Raw genomic sequence first — 22,102 nt, forward strand, 5'->3', positions numbered from 1 at the left:
TTATCGTACAATATTATCCTTGTGTTTTGGTTCCGTTTTATTGCACGTGGTTTTGATGCTATTTCATGTTTTCTTCTGTTCCTCAGATTCAACTTTGAAACCGGAACCCCATCTACTAACTTTGACACGTTTGCTGCAGCAATCATGACAGTGTTTCAGGTGGGAAAGATGAATTATTTTATGATAATGTACATTCATCCATCCATTTTTGATAAGCACTTTTGACAATTATGTAAAATTAATTATCCCGTGATGTGATTCCAGTTTGCATTAAGATTTAAAGTAGTTGCGTTGTCCAGTTTCTGAGATAATAGTTTCTTCTCTGCATGATTTATTTTGTTGATAAAATAACTAAAAACCTGTATAATTTTATCCAACAATACAACAAATAGTTCTTCCACACATGTATTAACAAATACATAATGTGTAACTGTCTTGGTTTTTGCAGCAAAAGGTAAATAGCGCTATTTTTGAAAATATTGTACTACTAGCCTATGCAAAAAAATGTAAATTCAATTTTTCACTATTATTGTCAGCTTTTTTCATTGGTGGCCTCCCCCTCCCCATATCATACTGTATTAATGTATGCTGAATACTAGACATCAATGTATCAATGAAAATATTTATGTCAATTTAACCAGAAGGAGAACTTGTAGAATTAATTTTAAAGTGGGGTTGATAAATATGTGCTTTTTCAAAATAGGCACCAATAAGTGAAAATAGTTTTAAAGTATGACTTGACCTCTAAGCTCACTTCAGGACAGCTGAAGCCCGTTTCCAGAGTAATTTCATGAGTAATTTCAACTACGGGGTGGTGCGGGGGCTCAGTCAGTAGCGCTGTCGCCTCACAGCAAGACGGTTCAGGATATGAGTCCTGTTCTGTGTAGTTTGCATGTTCTCCCCGTGTCTGCATGGGTTCTCTGTGGTTGTCCAGCTTCCTCCCACTTCCAAAAACATGCTCTTCAGGTTAATTGATCAGTTTCAAATTGTCCAAAAATGAGCGTGTGTGTGTGTGAGTGGTTGTTTGTCTTTCAAACAACCACTGGAGTGTCCCCCGCCTCTCACCCGTAAGCCTGCTGGGATAGGGGACATATTCAGTAATTACAAGTGCACTACTTGTATCCTTAAAGATACAAAAGATAATTGCACCCAGATTATATACTGTAAGATTTTGCAATAGTCAGTATGTCCTTCCAGTGGTAATGAGACAGATAATCTGAGTCCTATAACACCTAGTGCTTCCAATGCCATTCACAAGAATCCACATCACCTGAATCTGAGACACCAATCAGAGCAAAGAGTGTCAATCAATTTTATGTGCACTCTTCTCCAAGATTGTCTGAGATGGTCTCTGGGTGGAGAGCTGGAACCCAATATGGAGGGAGGAGGAGGACTTGGACTCAGTCAAATTTAAAACTAAGTTGCTCTTTTCTCAGTGTTCCTGTGATAATTTTTCTATGGGGATCAATAAAGTAAATCTTAATCCATGGTTGATTACATTTTTGGTATGTTTAGGAAAAAGTACTGCACGTATTTTCACAAAACATTGTAGAAGAAATGGGGGCAAGGAAAAAACATGTTTAGTTTTTGGGCAACAGTAGCATTGGTCATATGTATCTTTTCCAAATTGTGTTACTACTGACCTATCTGATGACAACATGGAGGGGTGATGCATAGGTTAGGTACATGTAATGGATAGGTGAGATTTTTGGTCTTGACCACGGTGTGTAATTAAAACATTCTTTTATGCAGATGTTAAGTTACAAGTTGAAATATGCCATTTCAATGTAGCTGCAAGAGGACACAAGCCAGTGTGTTATTGTGCCGGTCCTAAGCCCGGATAAATACAGAGGGTTGCATCAGGAAGGGCATTCGGCGTAAAACTTTTGGCAAATCAAACATGCGAATCAAACCTATGACTTCAATGCCGGATCGGTCGAGGCCCGGGTTAACGACCACCATCGGTGCTGTTAACCTACAAGGTGCCGATGGAAATTGGACTACTGTTGGTCGAAGGAGATGAGGAAAGTGTGTTTGTAGGAAGAGAGAAGACGAACACCAAGAGTATACAAATACAGTATGCTATTCAAATATGCTGAACATACAAATATGCTGAAATAGCTATAACATTGGTAATTTTTGTTAATCTTGTCTCAAGGACAAGTCTGGTAAAATAGTAGGCCAAGATATACTTAAATAACAAAATCCATCTTTCTCTTGTCTACCCTTTGCATGCCCTGTAATGAATGAGTGACTTGTCCAAGTTGTACACTGACTCCCACCAAAAGTCAGCTGGGATAGGTTAATGAACAGATATTTAAGGGAAAATACATACATACAATGAAATACCATCCTTGTTCTTAGTTTTAATAATGAATATCTTTTACTGTGTATCGGTAGATCCTGACAGGAGAGGATTGGAACATGGTGATGTACTATGGCATTGAGTCCCAGGGAGGAGTGAACGACAAAGGAATGATCTTCTCCATCTTCTTTATCGTCCTGACACTCTTTGGCAACTGTATCCTACAAAACCTTCAAACATGACAATAATGGTGAAATGTAAAAGACAACTTCTGTTGCAATGTCATCTCCTCGTCTCCTTTTGTCTCTCCCTGTACCTCTTTTTAGAAAGCATCAGCTTTGCTATTTTACCTAAACTTCTGCCACCACAGACACACTACTTAATGTCTTCTTGGCCATCGCTGTTGACAATCTGGCCAATGCCCAGGAGCTCACTAAGGTGGGGAATCAAATAAGAAAACGTATTACTATCTTGTAATATTTTGTAACCAGTAAAGTAGGTCTTCTGATTAATTTAATCATAAACAATATATAATTTAACCTGTCATTGTAGACCCAGGATTCATATGTAAAATTCAAAATGCTGAAATTTGCGGAAAGAAAAACTTGGAATGGTGCTTTTGATGAGTGAATCTATATAATTCCCAGGCATTCAGAGTTTTTCCTTATCGTTACTGCCAAAAAATATATTTTTTAATGTGCAAAATTTTTAAACATTTAAATTGAGTAAATTAGTGACATAAGCCTCTTGTTCTCCAATAGGATGAGGAGGAACAAGAAGAAGCTACCAATCAAAAGACAGCCCTGCAGAAGGCTAAGGAAGTAGCAGAAGTCAGCCCACTGTCAGCAGCTAATCTGTCTATTGCTGCGTGAGTATGCATTTGCAATCACAAAGTCTACTTCATGCACAAACATACATACACACACTAGTGTAAAACACAAATAGAAAATGTGTACCATATTTCATCAAATGTTTACCTCAACAGCAATAAATTGTCGGCTTTTATTTAACAAAGGATTGCTCTTCAAGTCAGTGCTTTATTTTTATTTCTCTTTAAGGTAACTGTTTTGGCCTGCGCTATCTTGCACTTCAAATATTCGCTGTAAACACCAAAGTTTCATTGTATTAATTTGCAAGAAGGCAGTAAAGCATAATGAATGTCTGAAGTATAAACATTAGCTTTTGTTTGGACCTTTTTTCTTTATTAATTATGCCGACCATGAAATATGCTACACAAGTATTTCACTGTTTGGAATGTCTTTGCCTCACATGAACACACTACAACAGTACAAATAAACATGTGCATGGACATTTTGATATTCTCAATAATTTCCCACATAAAAATCTGGACATATTGTTTCTCTTTCACTTAGTTCTCTTTCCCTTATTTTGAAAAACGGTACGCAGGGATAGATTCTTTCTTTGTCAACCCCGTCTTTGCTAATATGGTGATTTACAGGCCTTCTTATGCATGTGATGCACAAAGTCACACACCGACACCCACCATTTTTCATTTAAAATGACAAAGTTCTGTGACCAAACCTCACATATTTTGACCATTTTGAAGAGGCAGACAGTCAATAATACTGCTATTGACAGCAGAAAAGCTGACAATTGCCCACACCAAAATGGAGCTCACAAAAACCCCTCTACTCTTTTTCTGGACACGTGACTTCATAGTCCTCATTGTGAGCCTGTGACAACCACGTGAAAACCTGGTGGTGTTACGCTTCATTTTTCTTGTCATTTGAACACAAACTTATTTACTTTAGAGAATTGCAGATTCTCCTACAGGGTTGCTTTTGCAACCTTGGAAAATAAGTTTAAATGTCTTGTTTTCTAAACTGGAAGATAGTTAGCATTAAACTATTGAGTCAAATGTGAAATTACCCGAACCTGTTTTATATCAGTCCTGTATTATATGTCCTCATTCGAATGAACACCTCCAGTATTTTCCACAGAAAAGACTAAATGTGATCATAAATACAAAAAAACTTTGCCTATGATCCATCTTTATATTTGTCACAGTATGTATCTGTCATGGTGCATTATATGTTCATGTTATACTAGGTTTTTATTGCGCACAATATTAAAACAAATTAGATATGATTACAAGACCTATATACATTGTATACACGAAAAAGTTAATTTAAAAAAAGAAGTCATTATATTTTTTAATAACAGTTCTAACCGACAAACAAGAATTCTGACGAAAGCAAATCTGCTGGATGGACATAACCTTTATGGCAATTTATTTCCAAATTTCTATTAATGATATATCAACATCTTACTGTCAAATTTTGTTTGTACATGTACTTGGCATTAAACTTGCATTGTACAAGTATTTTCATTTGAAACATTGCATTGTGTTTGTATTTGGTAAGGTAGCATCCAGGCAGACTCTTTAGGATGCTTTCAAACCCAAAGTCTTCTTTGTCTCTGCTTCTTCCTCCTGTTTTCTTTTGCTCAGTCCTCATACTATTACATTAAATTTTTTGATTGGGTATATTATTGACATTCATTTGTAACGTTTGTTCTGTCTGTTATAAAGGCCTGTACAGTTCTGTTCTACCATTTCCCTTTAACCACCGTCCTCCTGTATCCACCGTTTTCAACATCATCATCTGACTCTTTTCTCACCTCCCAACAGTAGAGAGCAGCAGAAAAACCACATCAAGGGCAACAAATCAGTGTGGGAGCAGAGAACAAGCGAGATTCGCAGACAGAACCTGATGACAAGCCGCGAGGCACTCTACAACGAGCTGGACCAGGATGACTGGAAGGTGGGATTGGAGGGAGAGGAGCTGGAGATCCCTTCCAAAAACTGTTAAATATATGTAGAATGATAGGGATTATATGGTGTGTTACTTTATCACTCATGTATAGTTAATTCATTCAATGACACTTCAAATCATTTTGCCCTCAGTTTTTGAGCCTATGAACTACTGGAGGTCAAAGACATTCTACATCCAAAATTGTGCCCACATGTATATTATATCGCAACAGATATTGTGGTCTGCCTGTTGTGTCAAGTGACATCAAAAGTTCTTTTGAAAAGTAACCCAAACATGTTAGCCGAGTTAACTGATAAACTTAATAGAAATAAAACAAAGTAATCAAGCATAAAGTGGCGTGTCGGACTTTTACGACAAGGAAGCACATTGGCACACAATTCATGTAGGTGTGGTTGAATAACTCACTGATTTCAAGCCTGGCTTAGACTCTACACCCCCGAGGATAAAATTAATGCAGCAGAGGTTGAGATGTAAAAGTTACATTAAAGTACTACATTTTATTGTTTTTATGTCCAGTAATTGTTTCTGATAAGTCTTGGAGAACATTTTTGTATTTTAAGTGGTAATGGCATTTAAATGACCTCAAACAGCAATTATATATCGAAATTTAATAAATAGTGGCTTACTCACAATTCAGCGTACAAACTCTCCGAACCAATTGTGTTTGTAGTTTGAGGACTACATGTACATTACAGCCAGGTTTGAAGTTTCTTGGTTATCTCGTTGAGATGGAATCCATTCCCATACTACTGGGGAAAAGAAAAAAAAATTCCAGTAGTATGGGAATGGATTCCATCTCAAGGAGATAACCGAGAAACTTCAAACCTGGTTGTAATATGCATATAGTCCTCAAACAACAAAGAGATGATCTTGGTCTGGGACCTTTGTAAACATTCAAGTGCAGTGAAATATGTACTTGCATTGACAATGAAGCTTTTCTTTGTCTTTTTACTCTAGTGTACCTGTCCCATATTACAAATATATACAAAATTTCCTTTTTTAAAAAAATGCGATATTTTGTAGTTAAATAAGTTCACGTTATTATAATCAAAGTCATCCTAAACAGGATACCATTAATTACATACATTGGCGGGCTGTGCATTTCACACCTAGGCCTTCAGTGGTGTTCTGCTTAGTCAAACTTCTCATAATACTGTAAGTGGCTCCCACCGCTGCGACCAATGTAGCTTTTGAGGACAGAGGCGTTTATAACTTCTCTCAAATGGGACAAAATAAATAAGAGCAGCAGTCATCACCTCGCCGGCCACTAGATATATCCTCATATTAAAATGAACGCTCCTAATATGTTGTTGGGTTTGTGGTGTCTCTGCTCAGAAAGACAGACAGGCAGATCTTACATCTTAAAGGAAGCCACAGATCCAATCTGCTACTTTAATGCCTTGACCTAGGTATCATACCCTCGCAAAAGACATGGCGATATGAAGACCCACCTGGATCGTCCACTGATGGTCAACCCACAGGATAATCGCAACAACAACACCAACAAGACCCAGCCTGGACAGCTGCCTCTGGACCAGCAGTACCAGCGCCAGGATATTGATCACCATTTTAGAGCCATCCATTGTCTCCGACACAGTCATGGTCAGAAACTTGTGCCAGACAGTGGAGGGCCAGTAGAGCCCAACATGGGGCATGGCATCAGCTACACATCACTTGGCAATATGGAGGGTCAGCAGGGGGAAGAGAGGCACAGTCACAGGAGTCACCGGAGCCACAGACACAGAAGTGAGGGGAGAGAAGGGAATAGTGAGACCAGGAGGACTAGGCAGCACCGTAGGACAGCCAAGGAAGGGGAAGAAGGCCAGAGGAATAGATCTAGGGGTACCGAAGGAGAAGGGGAGAAACGCATGGAAAGAGGTGGACGGAAGAGCAGACGGCATCGTCATGGTAACCAGGACAAAAATAGAGGTCATCACACCAGAAAGTGAGTAAAGGATTTTTATCTGGGAATATCTGACAATATTTAAAAGCCTTGCAAGTTGTTTTTTTTCAAAGAAATCATGAAACAAGCTGAAACAGTGGCCAGCAATTTTCCAAGAACATTTGTGTAGCAATACTGTAGCATTACCTTTTCATAGTTAGGGCCCAACACTAAGTGGATGAGGATCATATTGTTCTGCCGAAACATACTCCTAAAGTCATAGAACTTTTCAGAAAGTTCAACAGGAGGAGAAATTTACGTATATGATATGGTGAATAGAAGTCTAGCACCACCACAAAAGTAGGAAAAAGGAAAAATATAAAATATAACTTACAGAAATTTTGGTACACATATGTAAATGACGGACTAGAAAAAAACTCTTGTAACATGGACATGAAATCAACAGGAAATCACTTTTTGAAGAAACAAAAACCCTTGTTTTAACAAACCAATCTAAAGGATTTAATTTGATTGACTTGAAATTAGCATTATTTTCCCAAGTCGGATGAAAAGCCTGACTTTTTGTTGTTTGTTTTTGTTACGTGCCTCAAACATTTATGATGAAAGAGGATGTTGTCATGTGAACTCTATTGAACCTGTAGATTAAGAGCCCTGCCCCAAACTTGAGACTTTAATAATTGTCCCACCCTGAACAAATTTTCAAAAAATTTGTTAGCACCACCAAATTGAAACAGGTAGGGATCTAACTCAGAATTTAAGGCTCAATCAAGCCAGACACCATGACCTCAAATTTGTTCAATAAAGCTATACTGTAGGGCCTTCAGAAAGCTTTGTTGTATGTAATTTGATTTTCCTCACAATGGTGGCTTATCGAGGTCTGATATTCATCATTAAACAGGAAAATAATACTGAGAGACCAGGGAAGCTCAGATATTCACCAAAATTTACTTGTCAACGGTTTTCATGATCTCAAATGATTTTCAGGGCCTACACTGTTTAAAAAAAAAAAGCTCTGGACAGAGTTTTCACCCACAGGTATGGAATTTGTCGGATGTGAATCATATAAGGATTTACAAAAATCTTTATGATATCCATGATCTAGGCACAACAGGCCTTCTGCCATTTTTAATTTGTTCTCCATTTTTCTGTGATTTGCAGGGGTTATATTTTAACAAGCTGCTTCTACATATTTGTTAAACCGATTATTTTTAACAAAGTCTTTTAAAGGTTTTTACAGTATTCAGCAGGTGTATCCATGGCACCATGAGACTTTTCTTTATTTGTAATGAAACAGGAAGTTGTTTTAACTCCTTGAATAAAACTTGGAAAACATTCACTTTTATGGTGATATAGATTGAGGGTGCAGCACTGATTCCTGTGTTTAGCTACCAATGTACAGCTACATGCATTTTAATAATATTACATTTAGGTCAATAAAAGTTTGAAGTTGTGGTGAAAAGTCCGCACAAAACTTCAATTGTTTCTTGTTCTTATGATGCAGATACAAGAAAATAGGATAATCTTACAACTGAGTTCTTACAATGATGAATCTGGTCACATCTGATCTGAAAAATGCCCGTTTTACGTATAAAAACTGTGCCAACTGGGTGCCAACTCAGTTTTGATGAGATGGTGCTACATCTCATGTGTGAAACAAGATTGACCTTCACACCCGATCCTTTCCATCCTCATTCATATTCATTATCCATTCCTTCCCCTCCATCAGGAAGCACCACCTTACCTGTCCCAGTCTGTCTACAACACGGCCTATACAGCAGTACAACGAGGACCTGGACAACATCCGCAACAACAGCAAGCTGGAAAGTGCCAATGAGCAAGCTTACATCTTCCCACCAGATCACCCCAACCATCCTGACCATGTCAACAACCTGCTGAACTCTCGTGATGTCGACACCCACACTCTGCTCCACAGCATGGATAGCCTTATCCTGACCAGCATAGCCAAACCCGAGTACACAAAGATAGAAATGCCTCCTGTTTACCCCTACCCCTCCACCAATGCCATCCTGCAAGGTGAGCGTTGCTGCAAGCTTATCTGATTTTACAATTTTTTCCAGCAATGTGTAACACATTTAATAAACAGAGCAATATTTTCTTTATAAGACCTGGTAAAAGCCATGACATGTTTTCTGCATATTTGTTGTGTGGTGGGGGTTTCGCTTCTCTTAAGACAAGACACAGTGTATTAAACACAAGATATTTTGTCAATTCAAATCAAAGTTGAGTAGCAATACAGTAAAATGATATTAAAAAATGTATATTCAGATATCCCAAGCCAACCACAGACTAAGAACAAATCGTCAAATTACATGTATCTAGGATGTTTCTATACTAGCTTTGCACACACGCTGCCAGCACAGCTCCTCCAGACACCGAAACAACCAACCGTTCACAATTAGCAATAATAAGCGAAGTAATGCTAAGCTTATTATGCTATCCAAAGCTACTACGTTAAAGTAAAATCAATTAAATATGCTATTTTATACTAAGCTAACATGTTAAGCTAACATGCTAAGCTAATATGCTAAGATAATATGCTAACACGCTAATGTATGCTAATCTATGCTAATTTATGCCAAGCTCAGTCAGAATTGTCTCAGTGAGCATCTATGAAGTGACACACTTGTCAAACAACCCAATTTTCTGAAAAAAATGACTTTTAACTCCACATGTTTTTCACAAGATGGCGTTTGTAAATTGGATAAACTCCAACATGAAACCAAAATAGTATTCTTAAATTGGATAGCCTCCAACCCCAAACATCTAAGCCTTACCCACTATTAGAGAAACTAATTCCACGCTTACTCTGAATATTCAGTAAAAATGAATTGAAAAATAAAGTGTGCTACAAATAAAAATATTAGAGATAACAGTTAATATTAATTATTGGGGCTTTCAGATAAATCTTTAACTGTCTAACACAATCAAACTCAAACAACGAAAGGCAACCTTTGGCTTTCTCTAACAAAAAAAATGAAAATGAAAACAGCGCTGTTCATTCACACCACAGTTTTCATTCAAGAATCTTAAGTTCAGTTGCCAACAACTCAAAAATCTATTTTCCTATTACACACTGGACACCAATACACCAAAATATTAGATAAAAATATGACGGTTTATCACTCAGCACTAACGCACACACAGCCTGAATCATCCACATTTGTCTCACTTCTGTCCGTCCTTGTCAGCCACTCACACTCACACTCCTTTTTCAGGTAAACAGAGAGAGGGGGTGAGAGATGAATAGAGAATAGAGCAGACAAAGAACAAATAGAAAGGTATTTATAGGCAAATCACCAATTTATCAATCTCCACAAACACTGAAGCAATTTGTATGACACTAGAAAGAGTAACAGGAATATAGATCTTAGGTGGACCGGCCTTACTTTCACATTCCACATGGGAATCCAGCTCAAGGCTCTACGCAACGACCGGAAATTAATCGATCACACACTCCATGTGTTTATCTTCCCGTCACCTGTGGAACACCAGCCTGAACGGCGTCAAAACTCTTCAACAATCATCAGCTTGATCAGAAATCTTGACCTCATAAGTGCGGTCCACACAGTTTCACCAACCCTGAAGTTAGAAAACCATGCAGCACCCGATCTGAATTCCATCCAAACACAGGAAACAAGTCTCTAATTTTATTGTGGCTTTCGAAGCTTTGTTTGTTCTTTAACGATTCAAACTAAGGCCACCAATGGGCTTTTACCGGTGTACCCCACCAGGACGGAAAACGTCAGACCTTAACAGTCAAATAATTTATGTGTGCAAATGGACTGTCAGCCAATAACCAAAGACCCATAATTTATCGATTCAATATTGGATCTGACATCTTCACAAAACTTTCTCGCCGAATAGACTGTCTTTTACTACCTCAACCTTTTTATTTTTGTTTTCTAAAAGTTTATTGGTAGTCACCCATTTAATAAGAGAAAAGAGTAGAAAATTATTTTCATGCCAAGCAAACAGATATTAAGCAGACAAACATATATTCAGACAAATACTCAACCCACGATGACCCACACAGGTAGTTTTGGGAAGACTAAACAAATTTATTTTAAAATTATGTTTAGCAAACAAATCTCACCAGGATCCATAGCATCTTTCAGGCAGACAGTAATGCAATATTTAAGCCAAAAGGTTTACCTTATGTTTGCACGCAGTACAATCTGTCTGCCTGAAGGAGGGGCAAATGGCAGCGGATGAAAGTCTTAGAACCCTCGCTGTTCATGACGCCACTTTGTGGGGGGGGGTTTCGCTTCTCTTAAGACAAGACACAGTGTATTAAACACAAGATATTTATTTTGTCAATTCAAATCAAAGTTGAGTAGCAATACAGTAATATCATCAGTAGGTTGAGTAAGAGTCAGATAACATCAAAGATATTGACAGACAGGTTCAACAAACAGAAGTTCAACAAATACTTATCTAAGCATGATGAGAGCTCTGGAGACGATGAAAAAGTCCTCCGGTGTGTTGCAGAATATTCTGGGTACAGGAAAAAACTTCAAGTACAAAATAGGAAATGGATCACATCTTTTTACACTCTAAAGGCGTAACTATGGGAGGTGCGAATCAGTTGTTTAACTTTGTTCCCTCTGCTCTCAACTACTCTTTCCCCAGTTTCAGTAGGTACATCATGACCTCAAGAAGTTAGCAGAGACATCAAGTCGACAGTTTCACATGGCTGATGACATAACCTAATCAGTCACGCGGACATTTAGTGCAGACATTATTAAAAGATACTGACATTTACGCAAACACTTCTAAAAACAGATTAGATTCTTTCAGAATCTTTCATGACCTCGAGACTTGGGGCCATTTCTCCAAAGTGCTGAAAGATTTGACACTCTAGATTTTTGGGTCAAGAAATTATATTTTATTATATGATTTTATTGTTTTATTTGTATTATTTTATCGTATTAAAAACTTTCCATCACAGTTGGTCTGTTTGTAAGCTTAGTCTTGTTAACAATTTATCAAGTTTAAGATTTTTCTAAATTTTCACCTTTTAATTTCATTATCTGAATTTTCAGGGTGGTATAACATTCTTAAAATGACATTAACATTTTAACGCATCCATCATTCCTTGACACACAGTAAATGTGGGATATAATTTCTGTCCATTTGCCATTCCCTTATGTGGGAATAGCTCAGTTTCCCGCTTTATACTGAACATGGTGTGGCTTTTCTAGCTGAAGGATGACAGCTTAAACGTGTACTGTCAGGAACTGTTTGGAAATTAATTTGCTGGAGTTATGGCCCTTGATTTGAAGTTTGCAGTTACCACATTTATTGGTACTCAACAAATTTCTCAAAAATTCTTGCAGACAGAAGACTGAAATTTTGCCATGATCAGTTGACTTTTTCAATTGTCACAACAATGAGCTACTGGTTCAAATATTCAGATAACATTTCAGTCAAGATCTAAGAGGTGGAAGCTTTCATAGAATTTATCAACGTAGAGGCAGAACTTTCCCCTTCTTTTGCATTTAAAAAGAAAGTAAGATATTGAGCGGATGGAAGCCTGATCAACATTTACTGGAAACATACATAACTAATCCTTTTTGAAAAAGAAAAAAAATTTGCCAGCAGCCATAGTTACGTTTTATATCATCAGAGGTAGTTTCCATAAAGATTTCTTAGTGTGTGTGTGAGCAGCAGTTACCTGAACCAACTCCTTTTGATAAACTGGCCTAGTTTCACGGGGTGTGAACAGGACTCAAGTGCAGCACAAAGAGACAAGACAGGAGTTAAGTCCAACAGTGTTTATTTTCAGTCCGGGCGGAGTGGGAATCCACAGAAAGAGAGCAGGCAGGAGACGAGGTCAAGGGACAGAAGGCTAGTCAATTTACCGGGGCTCGAACAGGAGGCAGAGTCCTTGGACAGGCGAGGGTCAGGTTGACCGGCGCAGAGAGACGAGGCAGAATCCGTGGACGAAGGGCATGTAGGTTGGCTGGGAAGCAGACGAGAGGCAGAGTCCAGGGACGAAACAGGTCGTGATCGGGCAGGCAACCGGAGTAGAACGCTGGAGAGTAGGACATGGGACAATCACAATCTGGCAGAGACTGAGTGTGAGACGTGGGTTTGAATACCGGACTGATTGCTGATGGGCTGTAGGTGTGGGTGATCAGCAGGAGGTGTGGTCAGGCTGGGAGGTGGGACAGTGGAAACTGTGGAGCAGACTGCAGGAACGGAGAGATCATGACAGCCTAGTACGGTTTATTTTTTGGAAATAGTTTATAATTCAAAAAACAATTCGAGAAGACATGGATCACATCGTGTGAAATATAAATACAATCAGAGAGAAGCAAGGATTTTAAGACAGTAACAGTATTTATTGTGAACGACATATATGAATATCATGGAAATCTCATTGGTGATATCTAAGAAAACCTGTTGGTTTTGTATGTAGACATGAGAATGTCAGCAAGATGTCCTGTCCTATTCCTCTTTTTCTCTCTCTATGTTATTAGTGAACAAAAATGCCAACACAAACCAGAAGAAGAGTGAGGAAAAGAAGGAGGAGGAGGATGAAGGAGAAGATGAAGATGGCCCCAAACCTATGCCTCCATTCAGCTCGTGCTTTATTTTGTCCACCACCAACCCGTGAGAATTTGTTGCATGTCTTTAACACTTTGGTCAAACATTCATGAAACATTTACACATCATTAAAAGAAACAGTCCTTATTTACAACATAGAGAACTTATTGATTCTTGACTTAAAGAAATGTTTGAATAAATTTTATTTTTATTTTTATTCATGTGTATGTCTTCGTTTACACTAGATTTCGGAAGTGCTGTCACTACATCCTTACTTTGAAGTACTTTGAATTCAGCATCCTCTCTGTCATCGCCATGAGCAGTATTGCCCTCGCTGCAGAGGACCCTGTCTGGCCTGAATCGCCACGAAATAATGTGAGATATCACCCACTGTGCTTGTGTTTCTGTCTTCCTGTCGGGCTGTAAATGCCAAGAATACATACGTGAAACAAAACCTCCTGAATAAGGACAAGGTGGTTTGAAATAAGGCTATCTATCATCGGCCTGGTACTAATTAAGGGGGCTTTTTTGGTTCAGATCATTTTACAGAAGGGTTTAATGATAGGAATAATGGTAATTCAATTACAATACATGCATTTTATTTTTTATCCATATGTGGAGATGACCGATTCTTGTGTGATACCACCCAAGGCATAGAACAGATTATGAGTTATTAGTAGGTTGTAAATTATCAATCAACAGTTTAGTTTGAGTCATCATCTGGTAGTCAGTGAGTTATTAGTGAGTATTTTATGATGTATCAATTAGTTTCAATCAGTAAGAAATGGCTGCCCCTTCATCAGATGACCACAACTAGAATAGGCATAGCAACATTTAAAAAATTTCAAGAGTAATTTCTATCTAGTAGGTAATGTGTATAAACAATTGTATGTACTATATAGTTATAAATGTATGGAAACTTATATATTGGTATCCCTAAAAATGAGCATCCCTAAGCATTGCAGATAGCATGATTTGACTTGTCTTCAATTTCATTATAGATGATATATGAAAACCACCTGGTTTTGAGTAGAAATAGAAACTGAGGTCTGACTGTGATATTCTCTTCAATCTTTTCAATTCTGTTTCATCCCACTGATTAATCTGCTGTTGTGCTTCTCTTTAGGTGCTGCGTTATTTTGACTACGTTTTTACAGGCGTCTTCACATTTGAAATGTTGATCAAGGTAATAAAGTGTAACTGTTTATGTGCGAGAGATAGAGTGCCTGTATTGATACTATGTTTGTCATCTGTATTTGCGTACTTGTGTGATTATGATTACTCCTTATGTCTTCCCTTTTTGAGCTTATGTTTGCTTGTTTTGTTAATCATCACCCAACTTTTTCCAATGCTTTGCATCTCTATGTACAAGAATGCCATTTTGGCACTCAACCTTATTACAATTCTATATCTTATTTTTCATCTGGTCAGGACTGCATTGGTACACAACAAAATTTACAGAAGTACTAACACATAACAGTCGTGTTCTCACAGAACTATACACACACATCAAAGAATGGATCATATATTATATCAAAATATGTTTACCCATAGGGCGGCATGGTGGCGCAGTGGTTAGCGCTGTCTCCTCACAACATGGCGGACCCGGGTTTGAGTCCCGCTCTGTGCGGAGTTCGCATGCTCTCCCCGTGTCTCCGTGGATTCTCTCCGGGTTCTCCGGCTTCCTTCCACCCCCAAAAGCATGCGCTTCAGGTTGATTGGCCATTCCAAATTGCCCGTAGGAATGAGTGTGTGTGTGCATGGTTGTATGTCTTTGTGTGTGGCTCCGCGGTGCACTGGCGTCGTGCCCGGAGTGTCCCCCGCCTCATGCCCTATGCTGCCGAGATAGGCTCCGGCTCCCCGTGACCCGCTGCGGCGGATATAGCGGTGGTAATCTGACGATGCTTACCCATTAAATGTGTCATTGTCAAAAGCTCAAATACACTGACTTGTATTTGAGCTTTTGAGCTACTCTATGAATGTTATTGCTTTGCACTGAGTGTGTGTTATGTCTTCTAGATGGTGGTATTGGGCTTGTTTCTACACCAAGGCTCCTACTTCCGTGACTTGTGGAACATTCTGGACTTTATAGTGGTTAGTGGTGCTCTGGTGGCCTTTGCCTTCACGTAAGTGTACCTCCCATCCCCCTCGTCATTATGTTCACCTCCCCAACTAGTACAGACACCCCTGTTACCCCTGGGTGACAGGGGTGTCTGTACCATTACTTTTGTAATGGTACATTTTCTGTACCATTACTTTTTTGGCTTTCTACGTTTGTTTTCTCCTCTCCTTCTTTCCAGTGCCCTCTCTCTTCTTATTTTTCCCTTTTCTACTCATCTGCTCATTATTTTCTTTTTCTGTAAGATTATCGTTTTCTACTTATCTCCCAGCTTTTGCAGTCTATCGTCCATATCTTTTTCATTCTCATCATCACATGACATGTGTCAGTGGGTCTTTGCTGTGTTTCATCACCACTTTCTTCTGGCGTTGTGAATGATCATCTTTGACATTCGACCTACACTCTAAAATGATACTGGCTCCTCCTTGCTCTTTAACTATAATCTCTGGGGTATGTCAGAGTATACTTCAGGTAATTCTGCTCTGAACCAATTGCAAAATTCTTTTGCAAACATGTCAGTTTTGTTCTTCTGTGGTCACAAAATAGGAACCCAAATACATTCCAAAGCATGCAGGAGCTGAAATTTTTTTTTTTTTTTTGGAGTGTGGCTGTACTGTCTCCACCCAAACGCCACCCTCGCAAACCTCAAACTTTTCCTGAAAAACCTTTGTCATTCACCATAACTAATCAAACTAATGTAACATAAAGCACCACTGTCTCACCTGAACATTTTCTTTTCCCATTTTTTTTTGCATTTGTTCCTGATCCCTTTCACCCCTGTTTGCCAAACCATGCGGAGTTATATTTTCTTACCAATCAGGCCGTGGGTCACTCCTTCCTCTTCTTCTATGTCTAAAACCCCAACTTTGTTCTATCAAATCCTTGAAGCCCTCCACATCTTTATTTCCTGCTGATGGCTAACTACAGTACCTTAATACCTTCTAATACCATCTTTCACAAAGCCCACCCCTCCACACTTTCTCACCGTTCAGCAAACAGAATAACTATCAAGCAAAATAAGGAGTATCAAAACTTGTCCAGTCAAACATTTCATTATAAACCTTGTATTCTTCCGTTTATTGTACTTCCAATGATTCTATTTACATCAGGGGTTTCATATGAAGTAGAAAAATGTAATGGCATGCATACCCCAGCACGGAGGAAATATCTGACCTGGCTTGTACCTTACTCCAGTTAATTAAGTAGTGTTTAGTCAGCCATGAAAAATTTCAAAAGATACCTTATTTTGCCATGTCAAATGCAGTGGTAAAAGAAACATGGATAGGCCCTTTTATTTGCATATCCGTGTTCAAAATTTGTTGAAGTCCTTCTTGACCCATGTCCAAATTTCAGGAAAATTTGTTTTACAAACTGACATGGGTGAAAATATGGCATACAAATTTGGTAAATGAAGTACTTTTTCAGTATCAGTTTCATTTTAATGGTATTCACGCTGGCATCATAATATTGTAAATTACACTAAGCCCGATTTTAAGCCTGTTTCTATATGAGATCACTTTGAGGCTGTACTGAAGCACAGCAGTTGTTTTTTTTTATTTACATATTAACTCTTGCTTGCTGACAGTAAAAATATGAACAGGCTATTGTTTTGCAGGTATGTCATTCCAAGTCCATTGTCTTTGTTGCTATTGTTGATATTAAATTTTCTGTCCTGTGTGTGAGGAAGTGATGGAAGTATCACTCATTGTTACCTGCTTGCCATTCACCTCTCTCATATCTATTCTCCAAATATACCTCCTGTAAATCATGATCGAACCTGACGTCTCCACACTCCACCACACACCTTTGAAATCCACCCTTCCAACCACAAAAAATCTTCTGCCTCCCTCCTCTCCATCCTTCCCTGTACTGTGGACTGCATCTGTCTGTCCACGAGGGTGAAGGTAACCCAGTCGCCTTTAACCCTGTAAGTGCCCAGTTTGTCACAGGGAGGAACACCATCAGGGCTCATCACTTTGCCCCCCTCCCCCCTTCCTTTTTCTCTTTCACTCACACACTCAAACACACATATGCACCAGTCATTCTGACAAAGCTTCCCTGGAATATCAGGTATTTGACACTCTTCTTTCTGCACGACCTGGGGAAGTCATACTGAATATGGGAGGGAAGGAGGGGTGGCATGACTGGGCAAGGAGTGATGGGATTAATGATTTGTTATAGTTGAGCTACAGTATAGAGAAGTGTGTGACTATAACAAGTATGTGTGTTACATGTAACTGGAGGGACTGAATATGTTTGTCATCATCCTCAGTGCATGTCTGCTTTCGCAAATTGCATTACCTTCCTTCTGTGATGCAGTTGACAGCATCACTCGCAATTATATGAAGAGATATTTAGTCAGTTGCAGACAATAAACATGACCCTGATAAATGTGTTACCCAAACCTTTGAATATACTTTCTTATAAACCTGCCCCATCTCCAAATTAGAAAATTTCTTTTTAAGATCTTACATATTTGAACACAAATGTTATTTTCTTCAGACTTGTTTATAGCCCCAGTAAAAATCGTTCTATATGTTTTTTGGAGCAAGTTATAAAGCATTATGAATGCATTGCAATTCAACAGGAATGCAAAAACAATTATAATGCGGTCTCTACCTCAAACTTCAGTGGTGGTGGACAGCTTTTAAATATCATAAATATGCAGCAGAAAGTAAAAGGGCTCAGTTAATTTACATGTCACTTACAGCATCTATATAAAACAATTTGAAAATTCCTTCACTGCTGCACTCTCACTTCAGTTACTCCCTGTTGCATTAGGAACACCCTTCCCTTCCATCATGTATTGCTTTCTCTTTGCTTATTTCCCCCTTACTCTTTTAATTTCGTTCCCTTTTAAGGACAATCTCCCACCACTGTCCCCTCACCTTCACCTGTTCTGTCATCTCTTTTCCTTCATATTTACACCCCTGTAAATTAACTTTAATGCATGACATTGTTACGAAACAGGTATATTGCAGAGCCATTGGACAGAGAGATGCTTTAGCATCGTCAGTGTGTAATCGCTTCTTATTAGTATAGTTTTTGAATACAATATATAAAGCTTTGCTTCTGGCAGCCCCCATCCTCCAGGGAAATGCTGACTGAAACACTGACTGAGAATTGCATGCAGTCGCAGTACACTGGTGTATGAGCGTGCGTGAATGCGTGCGTGCGTGCGTGCGTGCGTCCATGTGTGTGTGTGTGAGACAGAGAGAGAAAATATAAGTGATAATAATATAATGATAATGATGATGATGATGAGTGATGGATGTTCTAAATACATAACTGTGCTTTAATATGCCAAGACAACCCGGGACCAACCTTTATCTTCCCCTGTGTAGTGAGTTGCATGCAAAATAGCTTTGGAAAAGAAAACAAAAGATAATTACACTTTCAATGAGCACAATTTGTGCTGTTGGCCTAGTGTAACTTTTCATAATGCTGTGAATGGAGGATGCAACTGAATTCTTTCAAGGTAATTCTTCGTAGAACTAGTAGAAGATAGCCAGTATACTAGTGAGGTCCAGCCAGAAGCCATTAGAGTTCTCAAGGATTATTGCTCGGATTTCTGGGATGTTTTAAAGAAGATCGTGAACTGCAGAAGTGATGAAGTAAAGACAGAAATGAGGCAAAACTCTATATTATTTACATTAAATAATAAGGTATTTCAGACAAATTATGAAATTCATTTTATCTACACAACTGTTTTGAAAAACACCTGGAGCTGGAATTTCTTGAGTGTCAGTTCTGTAGTTTTTGCATGATTAAGAAAATCCTGTAAGACAGTGTAATGCTGCGAACAAATCAACCAACAACTAAACCTGCAGGGCTGAGAGGACAATCTCATCATTGCTGAGGTTACATTTCCATAGATTCGATCAAACTATCTTGACAATAATTGATTAAATCTATACGTTTTGTCAGAAGGATAGGAAATTGTCTTGCTGAAAACTCTTAGCTGTTATTGAAATTATTTTTTTAACAAATTCATCAATACATTAAACAGGTACCGTATTCAGACATCCCATCTAGTGGCCATAGAGAAGATACAGTAGATGGATATGGAGGGTAGGGAAGTGAGGGGAATGATGTTTGTATCTGAGTGTGTATACAGCATGTGTATTAACGGGTGGATGTGGTTTCGAGTTTCCTTCCTTCCTTCTTTGTCTGTCTCTCATGTGGATGTATTTTTTCTTGTTTCTACCAAATCCCCTCTCCTTTTTATGTGTCATGTCCATCTTTGTCTCTCTCTTTCTATCAATGTTTGTGTGTCTCTCTCTCTATCTTGCTGTTTCCCTCTCTGTCTGTTTTTTCTTTGTGTACCTTCCCCTCCTTCTTACTTTCTTTCTGTCGCTGTCACTGATTCTTGCTGTCTCCACCTTCGGTGAAACTCGACAGGAGCACCACTCGGTAAAGTTTTTCCTCTGTCCTCCTCCTGCTCTCCAATACTGGATCACATTGGCTTCTCACTCTTTCTTTCTTTATTCTTCTGATCGTTTTTACTCATTGTCACCATATTGCGCCTATACTACGTTTTCTTCAGAAAACCATCCAAACAATGCTATATTTTTGTCATACTTAAAATGATTCAATTACTTGCTCACAGAGCAGAGTTTGAAAGTAACACTATTACTATTTTATAAATAAATCATGTAGGGCTTACAAATTTTTTATGAATGTGAGCTCCACACATAACCTGAAAAGGTTATTAAACATTTAGGACCTTGAAAGGTTCAAATGCGGCTACATAATTCTTTTGTCATTTCCTTCATTGTCAGTTTGAATTGATATGGTTCAAAAGATTGTTTTACCGCCAAAAAAAATCCTTATACAATAAATATCTATATTTATATCAAAATAATTTATTTTCACTGAAACAGGGTTTGATCCCTAACCTCTTAACTGTCTGAACAGATGCATTTGAAGAAATTAACACACTGCCTACCTGCTGCTCTGCCATTGTCAGTAAAACTGGTGTTTCAAGTTAAAGTTCATCCTAATTTTACATCCTGTTTTGGGCAATATAGGAATATAGGGACAAGTTACGGAAAAGTTGAACTAATGCATCACAGACTGCAAGAAGTTTGTAAAGATTTCATGCTGCTACATCACAGACAGGAGTCCAAGGTTTGATCAGTTGCCATTTACAGAAAACTTTTTATAGGTTGTATGTTTGTTTCCTGAAACAGATTGTGGGTAGAGTATCACCTCTTTTTTAGAACAATCTCTATTCTGAGCTAGTATCATTTTAATTCAATGATAAAATAAAACAACACACTGTATATACATATATATGAAAACTGACAGATCTTTTGACTCCTAACACCTATGACTTTACAAGCTTAATACTCTAAGGATGACCTCGGTCCCCCACTGTAAGTTGAGGAAGACAGTATTGTTTATCTCTCTCACACACACACACACACACACACACACACACACACACACACACACACACACACACACACACACACACACACACACACACACACACACACACACACACACACACACGCACACACACACACACACACACACACGCACCAAACCTGGCACATATACACAGGGGACTACAGAGGCTCAGACTGAGTCGGTCAGCCTTGAACTTAATTATCTCCCATTTTGTGACATGGGAACTGAGTTCACAATTGAAGAGCGAGCCTTGACGGATGACTGTCTTCATCTCAAGCCTGGCAGGCATACACATGCCTGTTGCCTAGTGTTTTGGGAAATAGACAATCCACTTACAATAAAGATGAACTCAGCTATTTATTCTATTTTTTTTTATATTGGCTTATTGTTGTTCAAATCATTAAAGATATGTTAGTAATGGCATGTCTGTCATGCACTTCCTCTGGTCACTGTCAAGTGATGTCATTTTCTGCAAGCAAAATCACATGTTCCAAGAACCAGTTTCCTTTTCTTTCCCCCTTCAATTCAAATTGCTGTCCTGACCCACAAAAACACATCTAAAAAAAAAAAAAAAAGTATTTAGGTTCCTCACAGTATCAGTTCATTTTATATCCACCTAACCCATGGCATTTGCTTCATGCATCAACTAAAACCATTTCTTCCAAAGAACCAAACAGCGAATCACTGAAAAAGAAAGAAAGAGGTTTGGCTGGGCACTCTGCCGGTAGATGCCTGTTGATATGGAATGAGTGAACGTTTGTTAAATAATGGTGGAGACTTGAATAAATGATGGTGTTGGTGTCTTTTACTGTCCATGAAACCAAACGATCAGGCAACCAATCACCTCCCCCTGGGGTTTCATGTTTGACATGCACTTAAAAAATGTTGTTTCACTGCAGACAATGAGAATGTAAGGTCTTTGATTGTCCACACTTACTGTATGCAATGTAGTTTTTAAAACACTGTCGTCTCACATGTTGTTAATATAGATTGTC

At 38.5% G+C, this 22,102-nt stretch overlaps 1 protein-coding gene across 1 annotated transcript in view; it reads left to right on the plus strand.

The window, feature by feature from the left end:
- The window catches only part of cacna1ab (calcium channel, voltage-dependent, P/Q type, alpha 1A subunit, b), a 185,752-nt gene that overhangs the window by 98,865 nt on the left and 64,785 nt on the right, over nucleotides 1–22,102 (plus strand). Inside the window, exons 15-25 of the mRNA XM_068320925.1 lie at nucleotides 87–159; nucleotides 2,401–2,521; nucleotides 2,676–2,743; nucleotides 3,067–3,173; nucleotides 4,956–5,107; nucleotides 6,508–7,045; nucleotides 8,730–9,037; nucleotides 13,507–13,639; nucleotides 13,819–13,948; nucleotides 14,700–14,759; nucleotides 15,593–15,699. Of these exons, the coding sequence (XP_068177026.1) occupies nucleotides 87–159; nucleotides 2,401–2,521; nucleotides 2,676–2,743; nucleotides 3,067–3,173; nucleotides 4,956–5,107; nucleotides 6,508–7,045; nucleotides 8,730–9,037; nucleotides 13,507–13,639; nucleotides 13,819–13,948; nucleotides 14,700–14,759; nucleotides 15,593–15,699 (1,797 nt within the window). The remainder of the gene's footprint in view (nucleotides 1–86; nucleotides 160–2,400; nucleotides 2,522–2,675; nucleotides 2,744–3,066; nucleotides 3,174–4,955; nucleotides 5,108–6,507; nucleotides 7,046–8,729; nucleotides 9,038–13,506; nucleotides 13,640–13,818; nucleotides 13,949–14,699; nucleotides 14,760–15,592; nucleotides 15,700–22,102) is intronic.

This window comes from Antennarius striatus, chromosome 8 (assembly GCF_040054535.1).
Source record: "Antennarius striatus isolate MH-2024 chromosome 8, ASM4005453v1, whole genome shotgun sequence".
Lineage (NCBI taxonomy): Eukaryota > Metazoa > Chordata > Actinopteri > Lophiiformes > Antennariidae > Antennarius > Antennarius striatus.